This window comes from Mastomys coucha, unplaced genomic scaffold (assembly GCF_008632895.1).
Source record: "Mastomys coucha isolate ucsf_1 unplaced genomic scaffold, UCSF_Mcou_1 pScaffold22, whole genome shotgun sequence".
Classification (NCBI taxonomy): Eukaryota; Metazoa; Chordata; class Mammalia; order Rodentia; family Muridae; genus Mastomys; species Mastomys coucha.
The window spans coordinates 222442682-222454080 of record NW_022196905.1 but is presented as its reverse complement, the minus strand read 5'-3'; the positions used below and the strand labels follow the sequence as shown (position 1 = coordinate 222454080).

The 11399-nt window shown below is 49.9% G+C and overlaps 2 protein-coding genes across 2 annotated transcripts in view; both read left to right on the top strand.

Annotated features, from left to right (window-relative positions):
• The first annotated feature begins 3570 nt into the window (after nucleotides 1-3570).
• Rln3 (relaxin 3) lies at nucleotides 3571-6155 on the top strand. Its single transcript, XM_031391083.1, has 2 exons — nucleotides 3571-3980; nucleotides 5486-6155. The coding sequence occupies exons 1-2, from the start codon at nucleotides 3794-3796 to the stop codon at nucleotides 5722-5724; spliced, it is 426 nt and encodes a 141-aa protein (XP_031246943.1). The 5' UTR covers nucleotides 3571-3793; the 3' UTR covers nucleotides 5725-6155.
• Nucleotides 6156-6277: 122 nt separating this feature from the next.
• Nucleotides 6278-11399, top strand: part of Il27ra (interleukin 27 receptor subunit alpha) — a 12829-nt gene continuing 7707 nt past the window's right edge. Inside the window, exons 1-6 of the mRNA XM_031340547.1 lie at nucleotides 6278-6408; nucleotides 6645-6762; nucleotides 7785-7942; nucleotides 8036-8193; nucleotides 9450-9606; nucleotides 9709-9782. Of these exons, the coding sequence (XP_031196407.1) occupies nucleotides 6324-6408; nucleotides 6645-6762; nucleotides 7785-7942; nucleotides 8036-8193; nucleotides 9450-9606; nucleotides 9709-9782 (750 nt within the window). The 5' untranslated portion in view covers nucleotides 6278-6323. The remainder of the gene's footprint in view (nucleotides 6409-6644; nucleotides 6763-7784; nucleotides 7943-8035; nucleotides 8194-9449; nucleotides 9607-9708; nucleotides 9783-11399) is intronic.

The window sequence follows — 11399 nt, the reverse complement described above, 5'->3', positions numbered from 1 at the left end:
AATGACGCCGGGCAGTGGTGGAACACGCCTTTAATCCCAGCACTTGGGAGGCAGAGGCAGGCAGATTTCTGAGTTCGAGGCCAGCCTGGTCTACAGAGTGAGTTCCAGGACAGCCAGGGAGAAACTGTGTCTCGAAAAACAAAAAAAGAAAACAAACAAACAAACAAAAAACTGTCTGCAACTTCTGTTCCAGGGGACCTGACACTCTTTTCTGCCTCCTCCCCCTTCGGCAATCAAACCCTCATGCATGTAAAATAAAATAAAATAAAAAGATTGGGCTGGAGAAAGGGCTCAGCGGTTGAGAGCAGGCGTTGCTCTTCCAGAGGACTTGGGCTAGGTGTTCAGCGCCCACATAGGTAAGGCTCACAACTCCTGTAAATCCAGTTGTGACCTCTTCAGGTACCAGGCACCCTGGTGGTACACAGAAATACATACATACAAGCAAAACACTCACACACATAAAATAAACCTAAAAGAATTCTGTAAGAAAAAGAACTTTTAAAAGAAAGAATTTGAGGATATTGAGTTGACATCTCATTGAAAACTTGAAATCAGCTGGGCAGTGGCAGCAACGCATGCCTTTATTCCCAGCACTAGAGAGGTGGAGGCAGGTGGGTCTCTGAGTCCGAGGCTAGCCTGGTCTACAGAGTGAATTCCAGGGGTATACAGAGAAACCCTGTCTGGAAAAAAAAAAACAAGACAAACAAGCAAGCAAAAAAAGAAAGTTTGAAATCAACCATTGCAGACAAGCACTGCAGAGCAGTGTTGGGAAGTTGTCGGCTGAACTCCCCAACTGGCTGCTGGAGTCCCAGCTACTGCAGAGGCTGAGGCAGGTGGAGAGCAAAATCAGGGCCAACTTAGGCTACAGAATAAGTTCAAGGTCAACCTGGCAACTCATTGAGACCCTGTCTTGAATAAGACAGTGGTGGCAGAGAGGGCTGGCAAAATGTCTTGGTGGATACAGATGCTTGCCACCAAGCCTAGAAGCCTGGGTTCAAGTCCCAGGATTCATGTGGTGGAATAAGAGAGCTGATTTCTGCAAGTTGTCCTCCAACCTCCACTTGTGCAGCATGGCACACATCCTCATTAGATGGATGGATGGATGGATGAATGGATGGATGAGTGGATGGACAGACAGACTGGTAGATAGATAGATAGATAGATAGATAGATAGATAGATAGATAGATAGATAGATAGATGGTAGATAAAATGAAATTACAAATCTCAATTTTTAAAAGAAATTTAAGTTCTTGGGCTGCAGCTATGTCAAGTCCTTTCATAGCAAGTGCAGCAGGGCCCTGAGCCTAATAATCAATGTATACAAAATACACCTCCCCTATTTCTCTTTCTTTCCTTCCTCTCACTTCCTCCCTTCTCCCTCTCTCCTCTTTTTCTCTCTCCCATCTCTGTCCTTTTGTTGCCATAGAAAGAAAACTAAGAAAAATAAATGGTATCACTAAGTGGTGGTCTATAATTCCTGATTTGTAGTGGCAGGGGAGGAAGAATTCACCACAGGTTCAGGGCTTTTATTTTAAAAATAATTTTTATATGTGCATGGGTGTTTTGCCCGAATTCTTGTCTGTGCACCATTTGCATGTCTGGTACTTGCAGAGGCCAGAAGAGGGCGTCAGACTCCCTGGACATGGAGTTACTGATGGTTGTGAGCTGCCATGTGGGTGCTGGGAACTGAACTTAGGTGCTCTGGAAAAGCAGCCAGTGCACATAAACCCTGAACTATCTCTGTCTCTCCAGCCCTAAGGCCATTCCAGGACACCCCAGCCCTGATAAGAGCATTTTCTTCTTCTTGTGTGGGGACCCAAGTTCTGTTCCCAGCAGCCATGTCAGCTGCATAGCCTGCAACTCCAGTTTCAGGAGTTTGATGCCCATTTTTGGCATCAAACTCTCTACAAGAACCCACATAAAGTGGCACACAGACTCACACAGAGACACACAAACACACGCACACAGTCACACAAAGACACATAAATAAATATACTTACATAATTCTAAAACAATCAACAAAATTGGACTTTTAAAGACATGGTCTTGCCTGGAACTCACTACGTAGACTAGACTGGCCTCAAACTCAGAGATCAGCCTGCCTCTGCTCCTGAGTGCTGGGTGTGTGCCATCATGCCTAGCAAGAATACGATTTTTAAAAGCAAAGTGTGAGGTTTCACACCTCTGATCTCAGCACTCAGGAGCCTGCGGCAAGTCGGGGCTTCACAGTCACTGGCTGACCCAGTCTTATCTTTGTTGTTATTTTTGTCTATTTTTTCAGCAGTGAGGATTGAACCCAGGACAAGTACTCTACCACTCTATTTATTAAAAATATATTTATTATTTGAATATGTGTGTGCCTGCCTGAGTTTATGTGTATCACACGCATGCAGTGCCTGTGGAGACCAGAAGAGGGCATCAGATGCCCTGGAGCTGGAGTTACAGGTGGCTGTGAGCCGCCCCCCTCCCCTCACCCCAATGTGGATGCTGAGAACCAAATATCCTTTCTCTGAAAAGGTGGCAAGCGCTGAGCCATCTTGCCAGCCTCCCACTCTGGTTTTTCAGACATGGTCTCATTATGTTGCCCAGGTTGGTCTCACTTCTATATTCCCACAATCCTCTTGTCTCAGTTTCATGAGAATAGGAAGTTCAATTGGCCCCCAGGACCCAAGGAAAAGGTCAAGGGTCACAAATGTCCTGCAGGACAATGAAAATGTTTAAGTTATGACATACACACATGTGTATGTGAAATATATATATACACACACATATGTATGTATGTACATACATACACACATATACATATATATATATACACATACATACAAATATGTACATGTGTGTGTATGTGTATATAAATGTATATCTATTCACAGAGACTGAACCACCAACCAAGGAGCAATCATGGGACTGACCTAGGCCCTCTGCATATATCCTACAGTTGTGTAGCTTGGCCTTTATTTGGGACTCCTACAGTGGGAGCAGGGGCTGTCTCTGACTCTGTTGCCTGCTTTTGAGACTCTTCACTCCTGCTGGGCTGCCTCTTCCACTCTCAGTAGGAGAGGATGCCCCTAGTCATACTGCAACTTGATATACCTGGGCTGGTTGATATCCACTGGAGGCCTCCCCTTCTGCGAAGAGAAATGGAGGCGGAGTAGATGGGCAGGGGAGGTGGGGGAAAGACTGGGAGGAGAGGAGGGAGGGGGAACTGTGGTCAGGATGTAAAATAAAGAATAAATGTGTTTTTTAAATGTGGGGTTTTGAATGTTATTTGTGTCTGTATATGTGTATACATATATATATATATGTGGATGTGCTCGCAGGCTCCAGATGGGGGCATCAAAAACCCTGGAGCTGGAGTTACAGGCGGTTGTGAGTTGCCTGCTTTGGGTAGTGGGCACCAAACTCAGGCCATCTGGAAGAGCAGGAAGTGTTTTATCTACAGTGCCGTCTTTCCAGCTTCAGAGGAGAGTTTGAGAGCCAGGCTAGGAGACTCTGTCTAAGAAGAAAGGAGATGTGGTGCCTTCCGCCTATAATCCCAGAACTTAGTAGTAGACTGAAGCAGGAGACTTGCTCAGATGTGGAAGATGACAGAGAGCTGAGCCATGTCACCCTGTCTGCATGAAAGGTTATCTCTTAGCAAGGAGATGGTAAAGGTCAGGTTGCCAACTGCCTCCCTCTGCTCAAAAGATAACCCAGGTCAGCCGCTGGGGCTGAGAGCCAGTCTGTATAAATAGGGGATCCGAGGTGGTGCAGACAGAGCCACCTGGGTCGCAGGCATCTCAGCTGATTATGGCGATGCGCGGGCTGCTGCTGCTGGCTTCCTGGGCTCTCCTCGGGGCTCTGGGGCTGCAGGCCGAGGCAAGGCCGGCGCCCTATGGGGTGAAGCTCTGCGGAAGGGAGTTCATCCGAGCGGTCATCTTTACTTGCGGGGGCTCGCGATGGCGCCGGGCAGACATCTTGGCCCAAGACTCTCTGGGTGAGTGCGGAGAAAGGCAATCAACCTGGACCGGGTGTTCGTTCCGGTAGGCACAAAGCCAAAACAGAGTCTGCATGGGCCAGGCGTAGTTCATACTGAACTTCCAAACTCTTGGGGGGTGGTGACAGAAAAAAATTCACATTTAAAGGCAGACTGGGCTATAGGGTAAGACTCAATCTTTAAAAAAAAAAAAAAAAGGAAAAAAAGTGGGGTGTAGAGGAATAGAGTCCCTGCATAGCCATGTGCAGTGGAAACACTTCCGCTTGGCCTTTAAGTTTCCCCGGGACCAGGACGGTACAGTTGTGGAGTTAAGGGAGCTGGAAGTCAGGCATCTTGGGGTTAAAAGCAGGGGTATGGAAATCAGAAAGCCATTAGGCCACCCTTCCCTGAGTCCTGGCTATGTGTAGGATGACACCATACAGAGGTGCCACTGCCCCTGAGGTTCCTTGATGCGGGTGAGGGCACAGCAGGTTTTTTATCCCGGTCAGCCGAAAGGGAGTGGGACGCTGGGTACAAGGCTTGATTTCGCCATCTTCTGGCCTCTCTAGTCCCCACTATCCCCCTGCAGACACTATTTCTGGTGAAATGGAAGATGCAGTGAGTGAGACCTAGCAGAATTCTTTAACAGGGCAGACTGTTTAGTGTGGCCGGAGCAGCAGGTGGCCAATCAGGAGAGTGCAGCTCCTCAGAGGCAAGGCAAATGATGACGTACTGGGCTTGGTGACACGTGACTAAAATCCCAACACTCTGGAAGCTGAGGCAGGATGGTCATGAATTTAAGGACAGCCTAAGACCCTGTCTCAAAAAACCCTGCAAAACCAAAAAATAAGGTGGAAGGGGGGAGGAGGATGGTGATGATGAAAGAGAGATGGACGGACAGATGGATGATGGATGCATGCGCAGGTAGGAAGGAGTGTGCCTGCCTCAAAACAGTAGCTCTATGGCCAAATGGCTGTGTCCTCACAAAGCCTGACGAGGAGTCAGGGTCCCAGTTAGATAGTGGGTGGCAATAGCAGCAAACTTAGTAGCTGTCGTTGAGAGGCTGGAAGACGTGAATGTGGTAAAGCTCACAAGGCGGCGTTCACTTGAGTGCTCCTTGTGTATCTGATAGTAATGTGCTTTTGCTGGTATCCAGTCTGACACTCCTAACAAAACCAAAAAAAAAAAAAAAAAAAAACCAAGTAGAAGTCATTATCATCTCCCCTCCTCTCCCCCAGCTTTGGGGAAAAGAAAAGTGAGCCTAGGAGGGGACGGAAGTAATCACATTTACAATTCTGATTTAAGGAGCCTAGCTCCCAAACGCATACTTTCATCTACCCCATCCACGTGAAATAAAGAATAGCGTGGACCCTGTGACAGGGAAGTCGGGCTTAGCACTGAAACTGACAACAGAGCCAGCATTGAACCCTTAAGGGGATGAAATCAAATTTACAATGGCAACCTTGATTCTCCAGACCAGAGATGGAAGCCAGCTGAGCACCGATTCTTCCTCTTTGCTTTTTCAGGGGACTTCTTCGCTGATGGAGAAGCCAATACAGATCACCTGGCCAGCCAACTGGATGAAGCTGTGGGCTCCAGCGAGTGGCTGGCCCTGACCAAATCCCCTCAGGCTTTCTTTGGTGGTCGATCCAGCTGGCAAGGGTCTCCTGGAGTGGTTCGGGGCAGCAGAGATGTGCTGGCTGGCCTTTCCAGCAGCTGTTGCGAGTGGGGCTGTAGCAAGAGCCAAATTAGCAGCTTGTGCTAGGATCTGGATTGAGCGATGGGGAGGCGGGGCCGTGCCTGCAACCTGCTGTCAGCTGCGCGATGTTCTGGAGCATTCCTACGGGCAAGGCACCAAGGGCTCCACTGTCTCCTTACAGACCCTCTGCCGAGACTACGTGCCAACCTTTCTCCACCTTGCTGCCGTCACACCTCTATCAGAAACTTGTTTTTCATGGCTGAGTTCTTCCCCGCCCCAACCTCATCCCTAGCAGCCCGGCAGCAACCAGATCTTCCCCATCTTCCCAAATTGGCTACACTGAGCCGCGCTGTCCCCCCAGCCCCCGTCCTGTATCCGGCCCTAATTGCCACCACTGTCCCTGGCCAACCTGCCACCTGCTCCTCTCCCTTCAGTCCCCAAACCCGAGCACTCTGTTGCAGACCCCAGAACTGAGGGCTCCAGGTCCCCAGGACTCAGACTTCCCCACCACACAAAATAAAGGTTCAGTTCTGAGCATTTGCACGCGTGCGTATCATTGCTGGGGGTGGGCGGATTTGGGGACTTCCCGCCAGGGGCGGGGTGGCTTCCTTCCCGCAGGCTGTAAGCCCCAGGCCTGGCTGTGTACCCACTTGTCCCTGCGAGCCATGAGCCGACTCCGGGTTGCACGCCTCAGGCCGTTGGAGCTTCTGCTGCCACTGCTACCGCTGCTGCTTGGGACGCGGCCCCACGGTGAGCAGCTTCGTGAGTGGCTGTCTCGGGGTCACAGGAGGGCATCGGGAACTGGGCGACAACAGGATATAGCAGGACGGAAAGGGACCGGGACTCCCTCTGCGCCTAGCATGTGCCAGGTCCTGCGCTCCGGTACTGCACGACCGCGGTACCGGAGGATGGACTCATCCACAGCCCGGCAAGTCCTGGTCCCGGGAACTTCACCACAGCCCTCCTGGCTCTCTGCGCCCCTGCAGGCAGTCCAGGCCCACTGCAGTGCTACAGCGTCGGCCCCTTGGGAATCCTGAACTGCTCTTGGGAACCTCTGGACGACCTGGAGACTCCGCCTGTGCTGTATCACCAGAGTCAGAAATAGTGAGTACTCTGGAGTGGTCTCGGGGAAACTGAGGCACGGAAAGTGGCCACTCAGATTTCAAGCGAATTTGGTTAAAAGGATCACCGCCCGCCCCTCAGTCCAGCCACTACTGGGAATTCCTTTCACACTCTCGCGACCCTCAAGCTAGCCCACTCACTGCATACGTCAGGCCCAGTCACTTTCCCTCTCTAAGCCCCTACTCCCACGGTAATGCTGACACATGCCTCCCATGGTTGATTCTGCCCATCAACGCGGTAGGCACATGGCAAAGAAATACTGCTGAGCCCTGGAAAGCAAGCTTATATTGTTGTATGACATCGGGCAGATAACTTGACTTTTCTGAGCTTAAGCCGGTAACCCCAACACTTGGGAAATGGAGGCAAGAACATCAGGAGTTCAAAGCCCACCTCAGCTTCACAACCGGTTTGAGATCAGCCTGGGCTGTAAGAAACTCTGGCTCAAAAAAAAAAAAAAAAAAAAATCAGTCTAGTGTTTGTAAACACATTATTGAAAGCTGGTTCTGCTGGGATTCCGGATGCAGGGTCCAGGGGAAAGTGTGTCTGTCTGTCTGTCTGTCTGTCTGTCTGGAAACTCCATTTCAATTGTGCTAAGGACAAACAAAAAGTGCTTTGGGAGGAGCCATGGAGGATGGCAAGCACGTGTTCTGAGACAGTCTTACTGGGTGAAGCTGGCCTCTAACAATCCTGCTTTCTCTCTCGTGTGCTGGAATGGCAGGTGTGAACTGTCACTCCTGCTCTCTCTCTCATGTGCTGGGATGGCAGGTGTGAACTGTCACTCACATGGCCTACTACTGAGTCATTTCAGAATGTACGAGTATTGCAAACATTTTGAAGAAGAATAGAGAGGTTAAATCACTCACCTCAGGCCACAGTGTTGACATAAGAACAGGGATTCAGACCCCAGCAGAGCAGGGTGAGGCATGAAATTGGCCCAGGGATGGAAGCTTAACCTGTGCCTTGGGCTGTGCCAACCTGCATCTCTTCCCAATCTCTCCTCACAGCCATCCCAATAGAATCCGGGAGGTGAAGGCGCCTTCCAGGCAGAGCTGGGTGACCATTCCCCGGGAACAGTTCACCATGGCTGACAAACTCCTCATCTGGGGGACACAAGAGGGACAACCTCTCTGGTCCCCTGTCTTTGTGGACCTGGAGACCCAAAGTAACGCAGCATGGGGTGGGGAGGCATAGTGCAGGGAGGGTAGGAGGGTGGCTGAGGGCTCTAAACCAGCACACTCTGGCCTCCCGTTTGCAGTGAAGCCAGACACCCCACAGTTCTTCTCTCTTGTGGACATTTCTAAAGAAGCAACCCTGGAGGCCACTGTGCAGTGGGCACCGCCTGTGTGGCCACGGCATAAAGCTCTCATCTGTCAGTTCCAGTACAGGGAATGCCGGGCTGAAGAGTGGACCCAGGTGAGTGCCAGGGCTTCCTTCCCACCCTGTCTCCAGTGACTGGGACAGCACCCTGAACCCTACAGAGCACAGCCTCATTTGGCTCCTGTCATGGAGTCACCCCAGGTCTGCACAGAAGCCTCACAGGCAACTTGGTTCATTCATTTCCTGTTTTTTTGTTTTGTTTTGTTTTGGTTTGGTTTGGTTTGGCTTTTTGGTTTTTCGAGACAGGGTTTCCCTGTGTAGCCCTGGCTGTCCTGGAACTCACGCTGTAGACCAGGCTGGCCTCAAACTCAGAAATCTGTCTCTGCCTCCCAAGTGCTGGGACTAAAGGCGTGTGCCACCACTGCCTGGCTTCATTTCCTGTTTTATGAGATAGAGTCTGGCTATGTAGCCAGGCTGGCCTCAGAGCCATGGTCCTCCGGCTTAGGCTTCCTGAGCGCCAGCATGGCAGGGTTTCATTGCCATCCCCCAGATGCTGCCCAAGTAGCTTTGGGGGATAGGCACTGTGAGATCCTGACTAGCCTGAAACTCACAGAGATCCGCCATGTTGGGATTAGAGGTGTGCAACACCACACCTGGCCTGCATGGGTTTCTTAATCAGTTAAAATTTTGTTTCAAAAAAGGAAATAAATAAAATGACCAACGTACAAGTGGGGGCTGAGAGATTGCTCAGTAAACAGTACCTGACAAGCTTAAGGTCCAGAGGGTAGTCCCAGCACCCAGGGAAAGAGATGGGCACAATGGCACCATGTAGCTTCAGCAGAGGCAGACAGGCAGATCTCAGGACTGACCCACCATCCAGTCTAACAAATCAGTGAGCTCCGGAGTCCATGAGACACTTGGCTCAGAAAATGAAGTGGAGGAAGAGGGAGATGACTCAGTGGGGAAAGGTGGTGGTCATGAATGCTTTATGACCTCAGTTCGATTTCAGGGACCCACACAAAGGTAGCAGGAGAGAACTTACTCTATACTTGTCCTCTGACCTCCTCCCTACATATATAATATACACAATAATACACAATAATAAAATTTAAAAATAATAAGATGTTGAGCAACAAAGGAAGACACTTAACATCAACATCTATATACACACACATCTGTACACACACACACACACACACACACACACACATACACACACACCGAGGGCTTCATGTAACTCAGTGATAGAGGTCTTGCCTAGCTTGTGTCAGACCGAAGGCCACAGCATTTTTGGAAAAAGAAGAAAAAAAAAAAAGCCTCTCACCAGAGGACGACCCCATCTGTTACCCCAGCTGGAGCCACAGCTGAACACAGATGGGCTGACTCCTGTTGAGATGCAGAACCTGGAACCTGGCACCAGCTACCAGGTGTCCGGCCGCTGCCAGGTGGAGAATGGATATCCATGGGGCGAGTGGAGTCCGGCCCTGTCCTTCCAGACGCCATTCTTGGGTGAGGATGGCTCCATTTGTCTTGCCCTTCTGGGCCTCAGACCACCACAGGCCAGGCAGTCTTGTTCATCTAACTGCATCTGTCTATCCTCATCTTCATCAGCTCCTGAAGATGTGTGGGTATCGGGGACCGTCTGTGAAACATCTGGCAAACGGGCAGCCCTGCTTGTCTGGAAGGTGAGCCGCGTGGCCAAAGGTAGTTCTTTGCAGGGCTTGGGAACGGACCAGCAGCAATGGCTTCCTCTGCTGCCCCCTGGAGGTTTTTTCCTGGATTGCAGAGCTCTCTTGCGCTAAGTGTGCGAGCGGGGAGGTGGTGGAATCTCCACCAATACCACCTGCCTGTGGGAGATCTGAGGTGTGTCGGGTGGGAGCCAGAGTCCCAGGCAGGAGACAGAAAATGTGAAGGTCTAGATTCAGGACATGATGTGAGTGCAGCTTGGCAAGATGAAACACATGTCCTAGAAGCTCCTGTGCTACCGTCACACGAATAGTAGAAGAGTCTTCCTGATTCAAGGTGGCCCACACCTGTGATCAAGAGATCGAGGCAGGAAGGTCGCATGTTCAAGACCAGCCAGAGTGAGTTCGAGGTTAGGGCAACCTAGTCTGAAAAACAAAAAATTCTAAAGGAGGTGGGGCTCGGTGACCGAATACTTAGTAAAAGTAGAAGTGGCTCCATGCTCAGCACTGAGGAAAATTCTGTTGAACCTCTAATATCTGCTGGGTACGGCTGAACTCTGCAAGAAATAAAACATGCCATGACTCTTGAGCCACGCAACTAAATGTCATCCATTAGCTCCACGTGTGTTTATTGTGCATGTGTACATACAGATGTGTGTGGATGTGTGCATGTGAATGTATGTATACACGTATGCATGCACACATGCAGGTGTGTAAGTATATTCACACACGCATGCAAAAGCATGAATGTGTGCATACAGTGTAAATGCATATGTGTGTACATTTATACTTTCTAACTCAGAGAGAGAGATCCACCTGCCTCTGTCTCCTAAGTGGTGGTATTGAAGGTGTTAAATATTGTGTCCTGCTAGAATTTGCTGGAATCACTTAGATTATTACACGTCCTCATCCTTGTACGTTTCCACTGGGGAGGAAGCTACAAAGCCGCAGGGGAGAGAGCCGGAGGTGAGCGGCAGGAGCCCTTAATCAATGTTTCAAAGCAATTAGGTCCTGCTGGAATACAGCCCAGAAGTAGAGCTTCCCTAGAATGTCCAAGGTCATGGCTTCTATCCACAGCACCGCATGAGCCAGACGTGATAGGGTATGGCTGGAATCCCAGCAATGGGGACTAGAACCAAGGGGCCCAGTGATTAACAATTCAAGGCCATCCTTGCCTATATATAAAATTTGAGGCCAGCCTTCTGTACAAGAGATCCTGTGTTGGTGTGTGTGTGTGTGTGTGTGTGTGTTTGTGTGTGTGTGTGTGCACGCGCGCGCGCGCGCGCGCGCGTGTATGCACGGGCACATATGTGCGCATGCACTCGTGAAGGTCAGAGGACAAGAGACAAGGGAGTAAAGCAAGCTTGGATGAAAGAATTCAATCTTAGGAACCATGTAAAAAGCAGGAGGTGGATCTAGAGAGATGTCTCAGCACTGGCTGCTCTTGAAGGTGACCCAGATTCAGTTTCCAGAACCCACATCTCAGCTCCACAGCTGTCTATAGCTCCAGTTCCAGAGATCTAATGCCTTCTTCTGAAGGAACACATGTAGGCAAAACACTCCTACTTCAAAAAGTATGTAACCAAAATCTTTTTTTTTTTTTTTTTTTTTTTTTTT

Excerpts from the sequence above, each read along its gene's own strand:
- Rln3 (XM_031391083.1), top strand. The coding sequence starts at position 3,794 with ATGGCGATGCGCGGGCTGCTGCTGCTGGCTTCCTGGGCTCTCCTCGGG. Across the intron at positions 3,981-5,485 it reads CTTGGCCCAAGACTCTCTGG|GGGACTTCTTCGCTGATGGA; the intron begins GTGAGTGCGGAG and ends TTGCTTTTTCAG.